At 54.6% G+C, this 23,049-nt stretch overlaps 1 protein-coding gene across 1 annotated transcript in view; it reads right to left on the bottom strand.

Moving 5' to 3' along the window:
• Nucleotides 1-23,049, bottom strand: part of RAP1GAP2 (RAP1 GTPase activating protein 2) — a 56,561-nt gene that overhangs the window by 18,106 nt on the left and 15,406 nt on the right. The window contains 1 exon segment of the mRNA XM_032707367.1: nucleotides 2,914-2,998. Coding sequence (XP_032563258.1) covers nucleotides 2,914-2,998 — 85 coding nt within the window.

Genomic DNA, 23,049 nt, shown 5'->3' with positions numbered 1-23,049 from the left:
CCTGGCCTTCTGCCCTGCTCCAGGTGCAGCGATCCTGGCTCACATGGCTGAGGAGAGGCTGGGCCATGGCAGACACTGCCAGTCTGGGTGGAGAGCAGAAAGCAGGATCAGCAGCTCCCATGCTACCAGCTGTCAGAAACAGTTTGCAGGAGAGGGCTGTGGGATATGGGGCAGAAGGGATCATGGTAAAAAGGGGAAAGGCCTGGGGAGTGATTTTTAGTGAGCTCATAGAATAGACTGAATTTCTCAAAACACACAAAAAAAAAGAAGAAAAAAACAGGGGAGGAGATGAAGAAGTGAAAATCAAAGGCCAAAGGAAAACCTGAGAGAGATTTTCCTTCAATAATTGCAGTGAGCAAAGGTCAAATTTAAAGCAGGAGCAGCCTACAGCTGCCAGCACAGGTGGGGCAGCCGTGGCTCAGACACAGCCCTGGCCGTGTTTCCAGCTTTAGACTAAGTCCACCCTTACCTACCACTTTTGCAGGAGTTAAAAAGAACCTTGTCTCAGACAGCTCTGTGCCCACAGCTGGACACTCTTTAAAAAGGCTTTTCCTTAGTTTGAGCTTGGTTTGGATTTCCTTTATCTCCAAGTATAAATGTTCTTTGAGTCAATTTGGGTAGTTTCAGGTAGCCGGACGCAAGATCTGACCCCACCAGATCCACCTGCTACAGTCCTGCAGAAAATGCCCACACGGACTGAACAAAGCATGCAGCAGCCTGTGTCCTTCAGGGCATTGTGCATACCCAGAGCCAGCCTTACCAGGCCACAGACATTTTGGTAATTACAGTGCGTGTACAATGACACCTTTGTGGCGCCGGCAAGAAGCCATGTCACCCACCGAGGGTGCAGCCAGCAGAAGGGACTCTGCGCTCACTGTGCTGGGCTTTTGCTCCAAACTGAACCTGCACTGGTGTCTGCAATGACACCAAAGGCAGCCCAGAGCGGGCAGCACTGCCCTGCCACCTTCACCAGACAAACTTTGTCCTGGGTCGTGAGTTTAGTGGCGTACCCCTATGAACAAGGAGCACTTGGAGAAGTTGCAGCTGGCAACTTCTGGCACTGGCAGAAGTGCCTGCTTCTGAGGTTTACAAATAAAATGACACCCAGAATAACCCTGCACCAGGCGGGAGCTGCCATGGATGGAGGGCAGAGCAGAGCTGTGCCAGTCCTCCTCCCTAACACTCCCCTCCACGCGTCGCAGCACTCACCAGGAGCCCCGGAAGAAATCCATTATATCCATTACCTTCTCGGCATCAGCCCCCGCCTGCATCGGCCGCGCAGCCACGGCTGCTGCCGCGGCAAGGCTTCCTCACGGGCACCCGGCACGAGCGGCCGAGCCCGGCCATCCCTGCCCGGCCCCACAGCTCCCCTCGTTAATGTTTCCCCAAGCCAGAGGCACACCGGCACGGCTGCCTTGTTATTTCAAAGGGTGGCTCCCCTGGGAGGCAAAGTGCCCGGAACAGGTTGGGCAGGAAGCAGTGAGGGTTTGCAGAGGACGGGCAGGTGCCCGCTGGGATGCAATGCAAAGCCCCACGACGGGGATGCACGGCCCCAGGGAGGGACTCATGGCCCTGTGGCAAGATGCACTGTGCCCCTCAGGTGGGCACTCTCCTGGGAGAGTGGCAGGAGAAACCGGGCACTGGGCAAGAGATAGAAAATCCCTCTCTGCCTGGAAATCTGTATGCACAAAAAAACCACAGCCCTTCTAAAGGAGCTGAATGAATCCCAGATGTAAATCCTCTCAGAGTCAGTGCAGGACAACCCAAGCTGCTGGCTCAGGAGCTGCAGAATAGGCACCAGCACCAACAGGGCCTTCCCATCCCAGCAGCACCAGGGAGGAGGCAGAACAAGCCTCCTTGGCCAGAACGCCTGCATGGCTCTGACAAAGCACAGGCAGTCTCAGCTGCCAGTGACTTGCTCCTGTCCCAACACTCATGCCTACCCCTATCCCTCTCTGTGACACTAAGCCTTGCACAGATCTCTGGGAAGCACCTCTGAGTCTACCAAGAGCAGGGCAGAGCGGGATGAGAACCAAAGACTTCGACTCGATGCACTCATGCTGTGCAGCATCTCATGGCAGGCTCAGCTATGCCAGGGCCAAGTGACCACCCGCATCCTCCGCACTGGCTGCCACCAGAGAACCCAACTGACTCCTGAGAACCAGGTCTCTGCCTCCCAGCCACAGTCACCTCAGCTTTCCCTTCATCAGGCTGGTGGCTCCTTGATCCCTGACATCTCCTGTCCCAGGCATCTTGAGGTCCATCTGTTAAATATTAGCAGATACATCCCACCCTCTGCCTGCCTCAAACCAATGCCAGCGAGACCAAAGTGGCAGCAGAGGCACTGGGAACCTCCAAACAAGGAGGCACACAAACAAACCCAGAGGCCCACAGACAACTTCCAGCTTGGAAAACACATGGCTTTATTTCTGTTTGGCACCTCTGGAGTTCCCTATGCCTGGCACAGCTTAGCAGTGGCCGAGTGGTCCCTGGCAGGAAGGAGCGGTGGGTTGGCCCCTGCAGCAGTGCCCACCGGCCAGGGATGCACCGTCTGCCTCGTGCTGGCACAGAACCACCCACCACAGTGCTTGGGGAGGGTTCCTGGAAGGAAAACAGCACTGGAACTCAGCACCCTGCTCGTCATTACTGCTCACGATTGCATAACGTGAGCGGCGGCGCAGGATGGGCCGCTGGCACACAGGCCCTGCCGCTGTGGATGGAGGGATGGATAGTGTCGGAACAGGCTGCCGGCTGAATTCCAGAAACCACCTACTGCTGCTCCTGCGGGAACAGCCCTGATCCGTACAGCTGCTGCGTTGGAAGTGCCGTTCCTCACCAGCCTGGCTTTCCAAAACCGGCGCCTCGGCTGGACCGCGCGCCCACGGCCCGGCACCGCGGTGCCCCTGCACTCACCTTCATGGTCGGGGGGGCGGTGAGGGGGGGTGACAGGGGCCGCTCCGGGACGGTCACATCCGTGCTGTTCAGCAGCTCCTGCTTCCTGGAAAACCAAACACAGGCGTGTCAGCTCTCCCCTGCCCAAGCCAGCATGCAAGGCAGGAGATAAGGGTTATCTCCCTTGGCAAAGCCATGGCATGTGGCTGCCTGTACAGTAATATCTGGAATCTGAGAAAAAACCCAACAGACGGTGTTAGAAAGTGATAAAAGTAACCAGAAAAACCCCATGCCCAGGGCAGGCTGTGAGCCCTCGCTGCCCCTTGGTGTGGTGCTGGTGGCGCAGGGACAGCAGGGCTGGGTTCCTATGACAGCCCATGCCCACGGCTTCCCTCCCTCCAGCACCTTCCCTACCAGGGCAGGACCTGTGGCTTAGCAGCCTTCTGGTAGCAGAGAAGGCTCCCAGCTCAGTGACACCCAGCGACACCCCAACATGGGTTTGGAGGCACCCTTTGACAACAGGGCACCTGGCACAGGCACTGTATTTGGAGGCAGCAGAAGCATCTGAAGATGTGAGATCCCAGGGAAGCAGGGAGCAGACCCTGTGCCATGCACAAAAGCCCCCTAAACCTCAGAAAGGCATGGCCTCAACCCTCCACTCAACAAAATCCCCACTCCTCTCACCCGGTGGTTCCCGGGCAGGCAGCCACGCCATCACACAGCAGCACTGCCAGATGCTCCTCGGGGAGTCAGAAAATCTGAGATTTAATTTAGTTTCCTCTCGTCCCTGCCAGGTTAGTCCTGCAGAAACCGGGCCAAAATGTCCAACTGTTTATCTCGCCATAACAAGGTTTGGTTCCCATGGCAGCCGCCCCGGGATGGCTCCGCACAGCACAGCGTGCACAGCAGCAGGCACTGGTGCCCGCTGGGGCCCTCTCCAAAACACGTAGCTCCTGCCAGAGGGTGCACACCTGACCTCTGGAAACACTGGCCCTCACTGCCAGCCCCATCATCCTGGGCCCTGCCCTCCCACTCACACTGTCCTCTCCTCCCAGGTCCCAGCACCTGTGACAGCAGGTGACAACCACCTGCCGGTCATGGGGGAGGCTCGGGTGGCTGCAGCCCCTCCTTGGCAGGGCCCTGCGCCACAGAGAAGGCGGGAGATGCTGAGGGGGTGAAGAGGGGATGAAGCAGGGAGGCAGTGGGGATGCTGGGAAGGCAGAGTGGGACCAGCAACACTGTGCCCCTCAGAGCCACAAGGCACCGGGGGCTGCAGCACCGCTTGGGCTGCGCCAGCACTGCAGCCACAGCCAGAGCACCTGAGAGAAACACCCATCAGGCCGTGTCCAAACATGAATCCAGACCAAGGACTGATGTTTCACATTATATTAAAGCAAAATACATTTTCTTTCTTTTTTTTTGTCTCAGAGCAGGTTAAATTTACATTGTTACACCTCTTTTGAGCTCTTGGCATCTTCCAATTTTTCCATGCAAGAAATGAATTGAAGCAATGTGGGGCAATAGCAGAAATCCTCTCCTGCCCACCCATACTGTTTATCTAGCTCCTTCCCTCTCTGCTCTCCTCAATCTCACCATGACTCCAGTGCTGAAAAATGCCGAGGATGACAGATTTTCCCTGTTTGCTCTTTGACTTTCTAGGACACTAAAGCACAGCCTGATCTGGAGCAAACCACTCATCCTCTGCTCTCCTTGCTTTGAACCCTGAGCTCTGCCTGATTGCACTCAGCTGCACAGCGGCCTCAAAGGCATAAAATGGATACGACTTTGCAAAGATTAAAGTTATAGGGATGCGCACAAATAATTTGATTTGATCTGGGATTTGTAGTGGGTTGCCATAGCATCGTATTCTAAGTATTATAAAATCACCCAACTTAACAACACGTTCCTCTGTCACATGCTGGCTGCTTCTTTGGGGCCAAACTGCTGGAACTGCTCCTACAGTTCTGGGAGAGCAAAACAAGCCCATCCCCAACCACCACTTGGAACTGGCCTCCACATTGGGAATCTGTTATGTTGAAGTCCAACCACGGATGCCAGTGATTCAATCTGCCATCAGCACCGGGGTCAAGGGCTAGCGACCCATTTCCCAAACAGATTACCCTCATGGAATGATAAATGAATCATGAGGAAGATTAGGATGTCTTTGTCTGTGCACCAGGCTACAATCCAAGGATCCCCCTGAAATGACCCCAGAGCCAGCAGGGGCTCTCAGCCCCACACGGAGACACGGTGCCCAGCTGGCACTGAGAGTACAAGTCTCTGCAGAGCCCAAACCACAGCAAAGGTCACGGGTGCCCCTGCCAGCAAAGACCGGGGCTGGGGATGCCGTGCAGCTCACCCTGCACTCACCTCTCCCTGGCACCACGGGAGACCACGACAACACAACCAAAGGTCACAGCGCTGTGCTTGCTCCCCAAGGGGGCATCTGGTGCCCAGCAGGCAGCTCTGCCTGCCCCCAGTGCCCCTGCACCCACCCTGGCCATGGCCACAGCCAGGCACCAGTGCACAGGACGGGTGAGAGCAGCCTCCAGAGCTGCATGGCTGGACACCCATCTCCAGAAGGAAGCACAGGCATCGCTTTAGTAATTTTATTTCTTTGTTTTTCTCATTAGGCAAATTAAGAGAGAAGGAAAAGAAAGAATTAGAATCCTGCATACTTAGTAAATCTAATTAAGGAAATACCTTAATGCAGTTATGCAGGGCTGACTGCAGGGTTTCCTAACGGAGACTGAGATCAGCTCTGCCATCCTGGCATGGTCCCATCCAGGACCCAGCTGTTGCCAGCTCCCAGGGAGGCAGAGCCCACCAGGCCAGGGCTGCTCCCCTGGCTCCTCCCAAAGTGGGAGAAAATGGGGATTTTTCACCCCATTTTGAATGCATAGACATTGGCAAGCTCCTAGCAGAGTGAGAGTAGGTGAGGTCTTTCTCTTTAGGGTGTCCCTGATCACATCCCAAAAGTACCTTTAAATTCATATCCTAAATTGGGTAAACCCCACTGACATACTGAAATTCTGATTAAAAAGTTCTGTTGAGCACAGAGCCAGGGCTTCCTGAACCCCCAAAGTGTTCCCAGCCAGACCCTGACTCCAAGTGCACACTTCCCTCCCCCTCTCTCAGCCCAAATCCTAATGAAAAACTCCTAATGCATCCCACCTTCTCATTTTGTCCATGTGATTTCCCAGATGGGCTCTAAACTGACCCAGTACGTTCATATAAATCACACACGGGAAGGGGAGATGTCAGTGTGTTACCTGACACGGTGAAGTGCTCCACAGCAAACAGTTGGCTCTCCCTCTGTCACTGTGTAAATGAGACAGGAGTAGCCCAGGTTACCCTTAAGCCTACGCTTAATTCCACACATCAAACCTGGCCTAAGGAAGTGCCAAACTCCTGCAGCAACAAGTTCCGCCTGTCAGATGTTGCATCCTTGAGAAGGTCAGCAATGACTGTCCTGTAAATTAACAGCCTCTATTTCTGGACTCATCATTTTTTATCCTTGATGGGCATTACATTGCCAGCTGCTTCCTTTTTAGTTTATTTAATATTCCATTCCCAGTCTCTTAAGTTTTCAGAGGGGACCATGCTTCCATATTGTTTCCCATCCTCCCCCTACCTGAGCTCAGCCCTGCCCACGGCAGTGGGAGTGGGGAGCAGGCTGCTCACCCTCCCTCTGCGAGGGCTCCTCTCCATCCCCCACACGGCTGGGACTGACCCCAGGACACAAGCACCTGCTGATACCCCAGGCAGAGCAGCAGTGGCCAGGAACCCTTGGCATCTGTTCACAAATTGCAAAAAAAAATCCAACCAAAACCGTGGATTTTTTGCAACACAGACAAGGGCACCTTGATGAGGGTTTACACCTGGAAATCTGCAGTGAGTGCCTGAACAAAGCACCTTGCCCTGACTTTGAGCAGCTCTCCACCCAATCCCGGGATGCCAAGCAAGCAAGATCTCGCTGCATCATCACTCATCCCAGGGAGGACGTCAGCAGAGGACACGCACTGCTGCAGGCTTCCACCAAAGTCAGACAGCCCCAAGGCTCCAGAACCCCCCCAGACCCGGGCTCCAGAGCCCCCCAACAGCTGGGCTCCTGCCCAAGCAGCCAGTGCTGAGGAGCTGCCAGAGCACTGGGCAGAGCCCCTGTCCTGGCTCGGGATGGCCCTGCAGCGTTACCTTCTCATACAGAAGCCTCAGAGTCAGCAAAAAAAAAAAAAAAAAAAAGCAGCATTTTCTGGTCTACATTTCTTGCAATGAACCACATATTTGCAAACTGCCAGCCTGCACCTGCACACACACAGCATCCCCAGTGCACCATCCCCGAGCGGGACCACAGCCAGGCTCGGAGCAAGGGGATATTTAACTGCCAGTGGGGTTGGCTTTAATTACCCCCGAACAGAGAACAAACATTGTTGAACAGTTCCGAGCGTCCCGCCCTTGTGCAGGCAGTGGATCCTTGTGGCCTGCACTGGCCATGGGAGTCCCAGCTGCCTCTGCTGGCCACGAGGGTCCCCTGCCCACAGTGGCTGTGGGGTCCCAGCTGCCTCTGCTGGCCACGAGGGTCCCCTGCCCACACTGGATGTAGGGTCCCTGCTGCACCATGTGTTGCCCGTTCTGCTTGGGGGGATGGTGAGGAGCTGACTCCTGCTTTGTCTACACCTCTACAGCCACTGGAATCTTTCCAACTGGCCAAGGACTTCTCACTGGGCCAAGCCAGGACAGTAAGGTTTGATATGCAAGTAATGGTAGGAAGAAGTTTTTATCTTTTACAAAATGTGCTGCCTGCTTTCCCTTGCAGAAGCAGAGAAAGTGGAGATTTCCTGCAGATCTGAGTAAATCAGCCAAGGCACATGCAGACGTTTTCAGACCAGAAGGCTCGTCTGATCCTATTCCTGCCAAACCCGAGCCAGGAGCCTCGGGCAGCCGTTTCCGAGCTGATTCAATAATTTGCAAATTGCAGAGAACAGCTCCCAGAAACCTGCATCCCTGAGCACCATGGCACTGGTGCCAAAGGGAAAAGGGAGGCTGTGAATGGAGGGGTGCCCCACACCAAGGCACCCACCCACCAGCTTTACTCCACGAGAGGTCAGCCACCATTGCATCACCTCACTTGCACATAAGACATTCAGGAAAATTCATTTAGATATAAATACAGTCCAAATTCCAGATTTCCAGAGCAGAACAGGAGCCAAGAGGAGCCCAGAGCAGCCACCTCCCCCCCCCAGGGCTCCGTGCTGCTCCCCTCCCCTCAGCAGGGCAGGCATAGGTGGCAGATTGCAGGTGAAGGGGCAGGTAAGCACCACCCAGCTCTGTGAGGGGAGCCTGGCGAAGGTGGTGTGTTGAGCTGCACTTTGCTGGGTTGCTAACAAGAAAGGGACATGGGCCACCAGGGACTCTGCAGCTGCCACTGATCCTGCCAGGCTTGCATATGGCTCATGGAAAGCAAAATTCAATTGCAAATGCAGAACAAAGACCAAACGTAGGAGGAAAAAAAAGCAAATAGGAGCAGGTGGAGGAACTGAGTCCCTTTTGACGATGCCGCTAGCAGTCCTTCCCTTTTCCTGCAGATTATGTCACTTTGATGGCCCTGGCAGCTTGCATAAGATGAAGCAACCACCGTAAAGCACTGCTTGAATTCTTGCAATCACTCCCATGGAGGTTCCTCAGTCCACAGCAGACAGGAAAAAACCTCCTCAGGGTCCTGTTCTCCCCTTGAGATGTCTGTGTGATTCTTGCTGTACTCAGTAAACCCCGCAGCAAGAACTGCACTGAGACAGTTTGTGCACAATATGATGCTGGGAAAAAAGTAAAAATAAAAACCAGACTTGTACATCATGAGGCAGATTCCTGTGCGACTTCAGAGTGAGGTTTTTTCTCAGCCCTCCAGTGTCATGCTCAGCTCATTCATAGAAACCTGGTACCTGGGGGAAAGACAACTCTGGGAAAGTCTTTCTTGATGCGACTGGTAAAGCAGTCACTGGCCTCAAGGCAAACGCAGGATGGCCAACAGGTTTCAGTGGGGACAACATCCAGAGGAGCATTTGGACCCTTCTGGCAGCACACACCTCCCAGGCACTCTGACAATCCAAACAGCCAGCACATGAAAGTGGGAGAAAAGACTGCAGACTGCCCCCACAACCAGCCAGCCCTTCTGTCCAAAACTTGCTGGTCCATAGCCAGAGCCCATGGTCCACAGACAGAACTATGGCAGGGGTGGGCCTGGGCTAAGCAAGACAAAACCCAAAGGGGCAACAGCAAGGACAGGAATGGTCAAGCCCACCAGTGAGTCCCAGTGCAGTCCCCACACCCCATGTCCCAGCCTGTGAGGGAGTGAGGTACAGGGATCCCAGCCGTGGCTCAGCTTAGGTGATAATCCATCACTGCTGCTCACTCAGGGCAGTCAGGACCTGCAGGTGTTTTTTTCCATCTGGTCAGTTTTGATGATCTACCTAAAACCCCAGCAAGGGAGAGGAAAATATCCCAAAACAACAACAGTGACACGTGAACTCCCTGGGAAGGCCACTGTTCAGTCATTAAGGCATCATTGAAACTCTGCTCTCAAGGGCACCAGCTGTCCAAGGCAAAGTCCCTGTGGCAGAAGCACTGAAAAATGGGGTACGGACCTGCAACCCACAACTGGGGATGGACAAAAAGCTTCCTTCCCCATTGCCTTACTCTCATTTTTCATGTTCATAGATTAGGGAGTGGGAGGATACTTTACAATAAAGATTCTAAATAATTGATTCTTCATTCATATGGGTTTGGTATAACCTCACAAATCGAACCAAGAAAAAAGAAACAAACAAAAAAACCCCTCAGTCTGCAGGAGTGCCCACATTGCTTTCACCCCAAACCAGAGGTACACACACTGTGAAGTTTGGATATATATTTCTGGCTATGTTTAACACCGAAGTTGCCAGAGCACCAGAGTCCTGGAGGAGAGAACTCCCTGGCCGGGGCAGCCCGCACAGATCAGCACGGGGTCAATCTCTGATGCCAACAGCAACTCCCGTGCAAAGCGGGGGGAGCGGAGCCCGCGGAGCAGATGCCAGCTCGCACAGTACTGCAAACAGGCCATTTCCTACGGCACAAAGTTGAACACGAAGTACAGCCCGTGGCTTCGGCAATGAAAGATGAAACCATTTGTCAGCTGTTCTCGGAGCAGACAAAGCTGCGGAGCCGAGTTACAGCAGTTCTGCCCGCACGGGAGCCCTGCGGACCGCGCTGCTCCTGCCGGGTCTGCAGCAGCCGCGGCTGTCGGGGCTAACCCGGCTCGTGGAGGCTGCAACGCAGCCCCGCACACACGCACGGACACGCGTCCCGAGCGGGTCACGGTCATCCCGGTGTCCGGCTCCCGGTACCGCCGCCGGCACACAGCGCACACCGCGAGCGGGTCCCTGCTCTCCCGGTTCCCGTTGTCTGGTTCCCGGTACCGCCGCCGGCTCACAGCGCGCGCCGTGAGCGGGTCACGGTTATCCCGGTGCCTGTTTTCCGGCTCCCGGTACCGCCGCCGGCACCCACCGCCCAGAAGCTCCATCCCCGCTCCCGCCGCCGGCCCCGAGCCCCCGCGCAGCCCCCGGTACCGAGCGCTCCCCGGTTCCCCGCGGTGTCACCTTCTCTCGCTGCTCTGCCGGGAGCGGTGCAGGAGCCCGATCAGCACCACGGCCGCCCGCACCCCCGCGCGCCGGGACCGCGTCCTGTCGCCCGCCCGGGACATCGCCGCTGCCGCCGCCGACCGAGCCCGGCACCGGCGGGGGCGGCGGCGCGTCCACGGCCGCGACCGCCCCCGCCCCGCACCGCCCCGCGCGCGCCCCGCGCGCTCCCCGCGCCGCCGGTAACGAGCGCGGGGCCGGTAACGGGGCCGGTAACGGGGCCCCGGGGGAGCGGTGCGGAATGGCGGCAGCTCGGCCCCCTTCCCCCCCGGGCCGCGCGGGTGTGTCCCCGCGGACCCCCGGACCGGCTCTGCGGGGCAACGGGGGCTCTGAGCACGCCAAGGGACCGGGGACCCGACTGTCGAGGGGCGCCCCCGCTGACGAGGCCCCCACTGCCGGGGCTCCTTAAGGGATAAAGTGCCAGCACCGCCCCTTTAACCTGCACAGCATGAGGACTTTCTCCTGCCCCCAGATGTGTCCCTCACTGCAGCAAACCCCCGCGGGACCCCAGCCTGACCCTAACCCTAACCCTAACCCCAGCCTGACCCTGCAGGGCCAAGCATCTCTCCCCACTGAGCCCAGGCTGCAGCAGCGGGACAGCACAGGCCCTCCAGCCTGTCCCTCACACCAGGAGCTGGCACACAGCTCCTTCCAGGAAATGAGAGTTATTTCTTTTATTAAGTAAACTGTAAATGATCTACTTCTCACCTCAGAACCTTTCCCTGGAAGCCTGTGTTGCTGCGGTGATAAAACACTTGGGTCCCTCTGCCCACCTTGTCTCACCTTCCTCCTCTGCCAGTTTAATTTTCACAGAAATTAGGCACAGGACAAACTACAGCACTTTGAGCAAGCTCCTTGTCTGAGGGATGAAAGCACCATCCATGCTGCCAGCATGTGGGAATATACATGAGAACATCCCACCCAGCCCAGGACAGGACACTGGCCCCTGCCCAAAGCCCACTGGTGCTCCACATCCCTGCAGCCACCCAGAATAGTCGAAACAATCCTCCTGCATTTGGTCAAGCCCATGGAAGCATTCCCCTGGGTGGGTTTAACCAGCCTGGCCTTAGAGCAGGGAGGGCAGAATCCTGCTGGCAGCAGGGCACCAGGCCCCTGAGGCAGCTGCTCCACAAAGTGTCACAGCTGGCATTGCCAGGGCTTTGGGGGTACCCTGCCACAAACAGGAGTCTGGTGGGGGCCACGCACAGGCTGCAGATGACCACAGCCACCATCCACTCAGGTGGGACCTGCAGCAGCTCTTAGGCAAAGATGGGGAGAATAGCCCCCTGCTCCCCACCCACAGAGCAACAGCCCGGCGTGGAGCAGGAGCTGCCTGGAAACCCCCAGCTGGAGCAGTCAATCATTAACAGCACATGGGGCTCCCCTGGCAAAGCCTGTAATTAATGTGTTTGCTCAGGAGAAACAGCTCACAAGAGGCCACAGACCACATCTGGCAGGGAGCAGCCGCTCCTGCTGCCTTCTCCTGCCTGTCACCCTCCTGCCTATCACTCCCCTCCCCTGCCTGCCATCCTTAAGGAGATCAACATAACCTCAGTTCTGACCATCTCTGTCTAAATGTTTTGGCACAATCTCTAATCAGACGGATTCTTTAAATTCAGCCACAACCCCCATCATCACCGTAATCTCTTTCAGCATCCTACTGTAAGTCAGATAAAAACAGACGTGATGTTATTTTTGTCAACACACCACATGAATTCACCCCAGATGAACCAGACAGCGGTTCAGTGTCACCACAGCACCCATCCCAACCTACACTGTGCATGTAGAGCTCTCCAGAGAGTCAAAAGCCAAACATAAACCCAAGATCAGTATTTTTGTGTTTCACCAGATCTCGAGATCCCTGGGGAGGCTGAGGCAGCGGCACTTCCAGCAGACAATTGTCGAGGTTCCCACTTCCCCACAGGGAAAAACCCAGCCCATTCTCCAAACACCCCAAAATGCATTTCTGCCTCCTCAGAACAACATTAAACGATGCCAAACTGTGAGTGGTGGCGAGAGAAATGCAAGTGGGTAAGAGGATTAAACCTGGGTGCTACCTGCACCCCACAGCAGGGAAGAGCCCTTCACTCCCCTGCCAAGTGTCTCAATAAAGTTTTTGGTGGATCAACAGATCTCTTCCTGCAGAAAATATCTGGCTGCTTCTTTTCAAGCAGAAACCATCAGTCTGTCAAATCTCTCAGGCACAAAAAAAGAGAAAGAAAAAGAAATTAGGTCCCATTTCCCTGCCAAATTACACCAATTCTCCAGCACCTCATTAGTTTCCAGTTAATGGAGGGGGAGGGGGGTTAATTTTAAACCTTTTACCTCTCACATTAAACAGGCAGACTCAAATTTCATTGAGTCTCTCTCTCTGGAGACATTTTCCACATCTCTCCTCCCCTTTTCCAGGCAAGTTAAGTACTAATGTCCTCTTGGTTTATGCTGAAGTGGCTTTGTATTGATTTTTAAAGATGTTCAATTCTCTCCTATTTGGAAATAGAGAAACACTTTGAGCAGACACTCAGCCAGGCTCCCTCTCCACCCCAATGCTGCCCAGCCCACACTGGAAGCAATTGGTTCTGGACTCATTGCAGCCGATCTGTAATTTGTAGGCTGAGGGCAAGATAATAAACGGTGAGGGGCTGGAGGAGGGCTGGGGGGGCATGGGTTCTCCTAGGAGGGCTGGATGCTCATTCACTGGGCACACAGGTGAAAGGAAAGGGAACCTCCTGCTCCCGAGGACATCCCCTCCAGCTGTGACGAGCCCTGCAGAAGCTGCCTTGTATTTCTCAGGTTCTGCTATCTGGTGGCTGCTCCGGGATGGAGCAGGGCAGGATGACAGTGATGCCTGGGGAGGCAGACAAGGTGTCAGGGTTGGCACATCTGAAAGCCCCCACCTCTGCCCTGTTAGCACCAGCACTCCTGAAAGCCCTCCAGACGCGCCAAAGGACATCCCCTCAGACAGAACGCTGTAGCTCAAGAGGCTCCAAGTCTTCATCTTTCCTTTAAAAAATTCAGTATCATCCCTTCGGTGACTAAATGATCACCAGGGTAAGCACCTCTCCCTGTTTTATGAAGAAATAAATATGTCTCTAAAAATGCCCTGACATTTTTTCTTCATAGAAACAGTTTGGCAGCAAACTAGGAAGCCTGAGGGGCTGGAGGGAGCACAGGGCAAGTCAGGAGAACGCCGTGCTGTGATTGACACATCACCTGGTGGCCGTGACTGATACATCACCTGGTGGCCGTGGCCAGCTCACTTGTACAGAGCTCGACAGTTTCTTCTGGACACTCTGCTAAGAAAGAATGATCTGAAAACACCAGACTGGGACAAGATTGAGCCTTCATCCCTGAGAGTACTGAATCTGCCATGAACAAATGACACTATTAATATTATTATGAAGCCACACGTTTATGTAATAACTTTGGCTTTTGTGTTGATGCTGCAATGAGATGAAACCCCCCATGGGTGAGTAGCTCACTGACCTTCCTCAGCCAGCAACAGGGCATTTCCAGCTGTGAAGGACCCAGTCCCATAGTTCACATCTGAGCTGCAGGCACAGCTGACCCCAGCTCAGGTGACTCAGGAGTCCTTCAGCCAGAGCCACAGCACTGCCTCGTTAGATGGCGCAGGATCCGTCCCTGTCACCCTCTGTGCCTCCCTGTGCAGGAGATATTTCTGGTTCCCTCACTCACGAGGGACAGCACCAGAAATACATGAGCTATGCCAGGCATTTGCCACAGCCGGGCTGGAGGCAGGCCAGCCCACCCCTGCAGTGGCTCACGGGAGCCCAGAGATCTGGCTGGGACCCTTCCCCACTACCCCAGGCACTCACCCAGAGTCCCCCTGGGTGCTAACCACTACCTGAGCGTGGACATCTGCACTGCCCAGGTGGGAGAGCTGGGATGGGGCAGCTGCACCACCACCGGGAACTGGGAGCCAGCGAGAAACAAAAGGAGCCGATGCAACATGGACCAAACCCCAAAAATAGTAACCATTTCTCTGCAAAGGAGCAGTCACATCCCGATTTCCCTGGCATAGCAGAAATGGATTTGGGAGCTTGCAAACGAGGGAGAAAGCGATTATAGCATTTCAATCAGCACTGCAGGAAAAGGATAAGAGAGCATCCAGTTTTAGAGAAGTATCACAAGAAATAGAGCTTTAGATTATGTTACATTCAGTCCCAAGTAATCTGATTAGAAATTTATTTTATGCCTTCAGTTAGAATGACATGGAGGAAATCCCAGGCAAACACAGAGCCAGCTCCTCCATGCAGGCAATGAGAGACAGAACACAAGTTTATCTCCCTAGAAATAGCATGAGACAGGTGTGACACGGCAGCAGCCACCCCGGCACCGTGACAATTCCCAGGGATCAGACTGATGTGTGCAGCCCCAGGTTCCCACCCCCACCCCACACCGTCAGCAAGGCTCCCCCACACCGCAGTGCCCCCGTGCTGGCAGCTCCCTGTGCCCCGGCCCCATGGCTCCCATATGGAAGGACAGGGTTGAAGTGCAAGGACAAATTTACCCGTTGAGCTCAAGCAGGAGCCCAGGCCACAGGCTCACCCCTGTCCAGAGCCCATCCCTTTCACAAGCACAGACAAGCATCAACCTTCTGCCTGACTTGGGGCTGAGCAGAGACCACAATGGCCCATCTCCCCAGCACAATTTCCAGCCCTCACAGGCAATAAGCAGAGAGAGCAGTCAAAGCCACAATGGAAGAACGAAAATGAAAGAACTCTCGCTGTAGGAGGGAGCCGAGGTCAGCCGGGTCCTGTCACCCTTCCTGCTGGAAGCAGCACCTCCCTGCACACCCCACACTGTCCCTATTTAAGGCCACACAGACTTTGGAGCATCCCAATGAAATGGCTGATGGCTGCAGAGTGTGCAGGCGATGCCAAGCACCGCATGTGATGGACACTCTCAACCCAGACCAACAACACTTTGGTACCAGCTCCAAAGGGGGTAAGGCCTGAGCTGTAGCCAGGCCAAGAACTTCTCCAGGAAAGCCACTGAGGTGCAGTGACCCAGGAGCATTAGCAACAGGAGCCTGGAACACTGACCATGCGATCAACACATGAATAGCAGGTGGTTTTCCAAGACTCATTTATCAAGGAACAAAACAAGCTGTGGGTACAAGGAGTCTCCTACACACCTCTCCCATCTACCATGTGCCATTTGGCTACAAGCCAAACACTATCCCATAATTCCAACAGCCTGAGTAAGACAGCTTTGGGCTCTCCCTGCCCAGCAGTGTAGCTGCATGACTGCAACAGGGGCAGCATCAGCAGCTCCCTGGGGTAACTGTATAATTTCCGATGGTATAACAAGAACAAGGTAATCACGGCTATGACAGCAGCACGATTACATGGAAATTGTATTCCTGATAATTTGGGGTATTTCTCCCTGTGAACTCAGGCTTCCCAAAGAGATGAGCTCCAAGATTTCAGCATCCAATTAAATTAGATCAAATCAGAAGAGGAAATTAGTCTCTACAGCATGAGCAGATCCTGTGAATTTTACTAGTAAATCAGTGAACTAAATGTCTCCCTTCATCATTAAAATTAGTAATAAAGCCAGATTTGGGATGCACAGCCACTAACATGCCCAACGCTTCCAGCACCACCAGCACCCTGTTCAGCCCCTGGTCCTTCCTCCGCTCCCCCTGCAGAGCAAAGGTCATCCCTGAAACCATTATTCCAATCAATCACCACTGGAATCCTGCCAGGAAGCTCAGGATTAGGCACAAACTTTAACCTCAGCCAAGCAATGCCCTTCCCAAGAATGCTTCGAGGGATGTGGGAGGAGGAGGGTGACCCCAGGCAGAGGCAGGGAAGAGCAGAGTGGGCTTGAACAGGAGGCTCAGGCTTCCAGACACTGCTCACTGAGACCAGCATTCCAGGGATAGCTGCCCTCTGTCCTGCACAGGCTCTCATGAGCCACGAGCAGGGGACACAGGGAAAGGTGCGGGGCCGGCAGCTACAGGCGATGCTGACCCGTGTCTCCGAATCCTGCTGTTGAAGAAAGCCACCACCTCAGCCCCAGCCCTGCGAGAGCCTTGGAATAAACATCCCAAAGCACTCAGAGACAGCGTGGGATGCAGCACGGTGGCACCAGTCCCAGGCTGCACAGCTGAAACCCAGGCTGGGGTTTTGCTAACCTGGTCCCAGGAGCCCTGGCTTTGCTGGGCACGACGGTGCACAGGGGTCCAGCACAGATGGGCTGCAGGGAGTCCTCGTGTGAGCAGAGCAAGCAGGAGAGCTGGTGGCTGCAAAGGCAGGTCCTGGTGGCAATGCTGGACACACAATCCGGAGGGCTGCTCCTGCTCCGGAGAAGCACTAATCCCATCATACAAAGAGGAGCCCAGCCGAGCAGAGCAGGCACCTTGGCCTCTCTAATCCCCCTCCCCAGTGGCTCCACTCCCTCTCCTGAGCCTCCACTGCCACAGTGGCACCCCTTGGCCCACTGTGGATGGATGCCATGTAGGGAGAAACACCTTCTCCCTCCAGTCACCCCGAGGGGGGGAGCAGTGGGGGGGAGCAGCAGGGGGGTCATCAGCGTGCGCAGGAACACGCCCTGGTGCCACAGGGGGTGGCAGCTGGAGCAGCAGCACCGGGTCCCAGCAACTCCCCCAGGAGATGACACCGTCTCGATTATCCACCTCCCTCAGACACCCTGTTTGATGTGAGAGCATTAAAAGACATATAATTTGTGGAGCTAAAACACGGGTATTATCTCTGACACATCCATACTACAGGGAACGTGCTGAAGTCAATCACATCCAGAAAGGGGTTTCTGTTGCTCTACATCTTTTTTCTTGTCTCTTACTCCAGATCAAAAAAAAGATGGAAAATGAAGACATTTTTAACTGCAAACCCACCATCTTCCTCATCAAATCACCTCATGCCGTGCAACCTCATCAATGATCAGGAACAAGAGACCCAGATCAGCATGTTGGGATTTTGGGAAGTGCGCTCTGCATTCCAAACTGGAGAGGATTAACACCATACTGCTTGTAGGAAGAAGGAGCTGTTGTGGTCTCTGGTGTGACATCAGTAACATTTGAGAGGAATGAGACAGGACAGTCCCTGAAAGGATTGACCTTTTAGACTCCACAGAGACTCAAAATGTAGCTCTGACCTATTCAAGTACCTGTCAGGCCTCTACGTCTCTCCTGGGTGGGAGCCTGAGATGAGCCATGTTTTCGCAACAGGCTTTGGAAGATGTGAATTCCTTGGATATTGTATAGATCCAATGCCAGTGTTTGCTCACCAAGTGCAAAACCAGCATCACAAGCCCCACCAGAAATAAAAGAGCAGAGATGGAGAGGGGCATTTCTAGCCCAGGTCCATGGGCCCTGCTAGCACCAAACCTTCCCGTGGCATAGGAATGCTGCTGGGTGCCAGTGGCCGCCCATCTCTGCCAGACCATGGGTCCATTGGCACCGGAGGCAGCAGGAGGCCAGGTCACAGGAGAAGTGACAGCCGGCAGCAGCAATACAGCAATTAACAAAATTATCAGGAACAAACCACAGGCTTTGGCAGAGCACCTGCACGGCCACACCAGCACTGCCTGCCCTGCTCCAGGCTGCTCACACTGCCCTAATCGCTCTCCATGAGCAGGCACATGGCCATGGCTGGGGGCAGCCAGTGGGCACGCTGAGTAGGGCAAGAGCTTCTCCAAACCCTGCCTGGGTGAGGCTTGTGACTCCTGCAGACAGGCCCATCCTCCTGCACCCGGACACAGGGGAGTGAACCTGCAGGCAGGTGGGACCTCAATCACCAGGGCCATCACGGCTCCCTCCACCCATCATAACCATATTTGCCTTCAGAAGGCGGTTGTTCTCCGAAGCAGCCGCCCTCCAACTGTCTGCAAACAGCTCCCAGCCTGACAGGCTGTAAATACGGCAGGAGGAAAGATGTATAAACCATCACATTTTATTAGTTCTGAGACAGAGCTAAAAATAGACCCACGTGGGGCTGCTCAATCTTCTGGGCAGATGTAATTGTGGATAATCTAGCTTTAAATATGGGAAGGCTGTCTAACAGCAACAACAGCATTTTAACATATGGCCGGGGCACACACAGAACGCGCCGCTGCGCCACCTCCAACCTCACCGGGGAGCTGCACTTGCACCACCAGATCCCAGCCCACCCCTTCCACTCCATAACTGGGCTTTCTGCAGGAATAAGCCCTCCCATAAAACCAAATATATACAGTGAGACACTAATAGGAAAGCACAGAGTCAAATACCAAGGGGGAGCATCAGTGGAGCTGTGCCGGCACCCATTTCCCCACCCTGAAATTTTATATAACTAAGGCTTACCAGATTAAACAGCTGAAACACTCCAAATCCTCAGAGCTGACAGCACCGTCCTCCTCCTGGGAAAGTTTCCTATGTCCCAAGTAGACTGTGAGATGTGCTGGGAGGATGCTGCATGGGCACAGGGCTGGGTGTCTGCAGGCAGCCAGGGTGATAACCGCCCTTCCACGAAAGAGGGAAGTGCTCCTGCCTGCTCACCAGAGATAGCAAGGAGACGTTGGGACTGGCTGGATTTTATAAATCCCCCACCAGTCCTGGGGCTGCCCAGGGTGGACTGTGCCCCTGCCACTGTCCCAACAGGCAGCTCAGGCAGCAGTGGGGAGGGTGGCAGACAGCGCCTGCAGCAGCAGCAGGAATGTGTCACACTTGGCCACGTGCCTGCAGTTCCTTGGCACTGTGAGGGGTTTCATCCTAGCAGGGACCCAGCACAAGACCCACTGCCAACACAAGGACTCATTTTGCCTGGGATGCCATGCCCGGCCATGAACCTCCAAGCTGCCACAGCCCTGCACTCCTCCGAGTGCCCGACTAACACCCACCCAGCACAGACCCATTGAGAGAGACAGCCTGACTCTGTTCTGTCCCTCCAGCCCAGTACTGGTTTAACAGGGTTTAAAGTTTGCTCCAAGTCCCTGGGCACTCCTCACACCCCAGCCCCACATGCTCAATCCTTCCCTGGCATTTCTGTGCCAGAGCTGGGATAACCCTCCCCAGGCACACGGGGGGAGGGAGTCACTGCCAAGGGTCCCACCAGGCTCCAGAGCTGGGATAACCATCCCTGGGCATGTTGGCAGGGGGTCATTGCTGGGGTTTCCACTGGGCTGGCTCCAGGCTCAGCAGCCCCAGAGAGAAGCAGTTCCAAAACAAGGGAGATGGGAAGCCCACCTGCCTCCCTGTGTGCCGCAGCAGTTTTAACAGTGTTTCCTTCGCATGTGCTACTCCAGCTAAGTATAATTGCAAAACATATATTTGCATGCAATTATCCATTTGTAAAGTGCTAATAAGTCAAAGGAATTTACTTAGATGCAGATCTGCTCACCAGACCTTGTCCTCACAGGACCCAAGTGCAAACCTCCAAGATTAGTGCAATACTCAGAGCAGCCATCTCCAAGAAGCTAAATCATTCCCACATCTTCCCATTAACTCAGCTCCAGCCCATCAAATATTAAAGAGCCCCAAGCCTGGACACAGCTCATTTTACGAAGGTCAAGTAAATCTTTCATCTCTTCCCACCTTCATCCTCTTGATCCCACTAGCAGAGGAGCATCACATGCTCTTTCATGTGAGTTCTGACTGCACACACGCTGACTCCCAGTAATTGCTGTACAGGGCTCCTCCATTCCATGGAGACATGATTATTTCGGTGCTATTTTTGCTTTATAAGGCTGAAGGAAGAGGTGACTCTTTGCCTGAAGGAGGGAATTTTTTTACTGATTTTTTTTTTTTTTGTTAAATACTCCACGGTTTCTCAGTACATCCCACCAACACCAACGAGCAAACAACCAGAGTGCAGAGGCTGAAGAGCTGTCGGCAGGCAGAGGGCTGGTGAACCCCCTGCAGGACAGCACTCTGCCAGCTTGTTCCAGAGATGAGGAGGAAGGTCCCCACACGTTCATCCTCATCAGAGGAAGATCCCCATTGGTTTGTCCCCATTGCACCTTCTCACCTCCAGCATCCCCAATACAAGGATTTCCCAAGGCCAGGGGGGCCCAGGGGTCCCTGACTGCTCCCTTGGGAACCCCTGCACGTGCTGGGCTGCCTGAGGTTAGCACAGGGCAGCTGTGAGAGGCAAACAAACCCACCTGGCTGGCTCACCTGGTCAGGACTGGTATGCGACATGCGAAGATCCTTTGCAGGGCTGATGTTTCCCTCCAGGGTGACCTTCCCCCTCAGGAAGTGGCTGAGCTGCCATCTGGCTCAGCTCTTCCCTTCCTGGCAGCACAAGCTGACCTGAACCCCCCATGTTTGACAAGGTCTGCAATGGAGCTGTTCCCCAAGGAGCACCCTGAGAAGCCAGAGATGCTGCCAGCCCTCTGCAGAGATTTCACGTGGCACAAGAAAACACCATCACCAATCCGAGGCTGGGGGGTTGCTTCTGGATGTGATGCCCCTTTTGTCAGCCCAGGGGGTTCAGGTGCCCCCAGTGCTTTCACACGAAGTGTGTAAGGAATAAACAATCGTAACAGCAAAATGACAGTGGAATTGGTCCAAACCAAAATCTGCACATGCCAAATCCCATTTACTGCCCAAGTGCCTCAGTCTCCATCCCACAGCTCCCTGGGGCTGGCCCCTGTCCCGGTGGCTCTCAAAAGCCCCAGCACCCGAGCACAAGCAGCACAGCAGCACCAGTGCCTGCTGCCACCCCTGGTGACATGTACCCCCAAAACCAGCAAGCAGGGTATCCCTAAGCCCTTTCCCTGACTCTCCATCCCCCATAGGCTGTCTTTGGGCTTTGTGAGGCTCCCCCAGAGGGAGCCCCCAGCCATGGGAGGGGCAAGCATGTCCCAACTCCCCAGAGCAGCCCATGGCTCCCCACAGCAGCCAGAGGCTCAGCTTCCTCCTGCCCCAGGACACTGGATTCCAGAGCCAGGGTTGGCCCACGGCCAGGGCATGTTCAAACCCAAGTGGTGGGACAGGACACGCCAGCTCCTGGCTTGGTGCCCATGGTCTCAGGTTCCTCTACCCAGCAGGCATGGGCATGGCACAGCTCCTGGGGGGAGAACCAGACCCAAACCCACCAGAGCTTCCTGGGCACTTCAGAGGCCAAGTAGTGAGCGTGGCTGTTTGGCAGCAGACACCCAGGGCTGCTTGAGTTTTCGGCAGCACCTTCCCTGCCCAAGTGCAGCACTGGCACCTCTTCAGCACCTGTGACCAGAGGGGTCAGCCAAGCCCCTGCCCATGATGCCAGGGCTCCCCACCCACCTCGTGCCCCAACACTCCCACTCTGCAGTGTCTACTCACGCTCTCCAGTCCCTCAGACATATTCATGGTTACCATAGGAACTAATGAAACCCAAACTGAAGAAGAAAAAGGAGAGACAGTCAGAGGGAAAACTGCTTTGATGCTCCAGTGCCACCTGCGTGGGCGAGTTTATCCTGACCCTGTGTGAACGAGTTTATCCTGACAGAGGACAGGCAGGGACTGCCCTGCATCCCAGAGCTTCACTCAGCCCTCCTGCTGCCCTGCTCCATCCCCCAGACACCAGATCTGAGGAGCCACATTCACCACTGCACGCCGGTGCCCCCCTGCCACGTGTCTGTGAGTCAGTGTTGATATTTGCAGCAGCATGAGGCTCCCTGAGGTGCTCGGATTTTTGCTAATAACTTATACAGGGAAAGAAAACTGCCCATGCTTGGTGCCTCTGTGCCGTGGGTTAAGCCAGGACACTCAGCCAGAGGCTGCAGCAATAACAAGAGGGCGCTAGAAAACCAGAACTTTGGGTTTATTATATTTTTATAATTTTAAAAGCTTTTACAAACGTGGCCTGGCCACAATTACAGAACCACTTAAAGAAGCAACCTGCCCACAGATCAGAAGCATTACAGGGCTGTGGGAAGCATTAGCTGCAAAGAGCAGTGGATGTTCATCAAAAGATCCAAGATCCAGGATGGGGCAGAGGGAGAGAGAAATGTGGAGCCAGACCCTCACCCTGCCCTGCATGGCAGCATGCCCACAGCACTTCCACACCATTCCAAGTGCAGCACTAGTTGCCTGGCACAGTGGGGAGAGGAGGGTACATGGGGTTTCTGCAGCAGAACTGCTGCACCAGCCCTGGAAAAAAATCAGGGCACAGTGTACGGCAGAGTACAAGAAGCAGCTCAGTCCTTCTCGGCTTCACAGGGAAAGGAAAGTCTGCAGAGAATTCCCTCCACTCCCCAAAGTGGTAAATGTTGATTTAAACTTGTCATTAGTTCAGCACAACCCGAGCAGTGAGCAGAGCACCAACCATTCTGCTGTGCCAGTTACAACGGGCATCTGCCAGCTCGTTCAGGCAGGTCCCCCAGGCTTCCCAGATACTTTTCCATTAATGAATAATTTGCACAGGTAATGATAATAAAGGGAAACCACATGAGCTGTCATCCTACAAATTGCCCGGAGCCCAGGGGAGACCTGGGCAGAATATTTCTGTATCAACCCAGAGTGAAGCTGATAGTGCTGGAG

This window comes from Chiroxiphia lanceolata, chromosome 20 (genome assembly GCF_009829145.1).
Source record: "Chiroxiphia lanceolata isolate bChiLan1 chromosome 20, bChiLan1.pri, whole genome shotgun sequence".
In the NCBI taxonomy this organism is placed as follows: Eukaryota; Metazoa; Chordata; class Aves; order Passeriformes; family Pipridae; genus Chiroxiphia; species Chiroxiphia lanceolata.
This window is presented reverse-complemented; position numbering and strand designations above follow the sequence as displayed.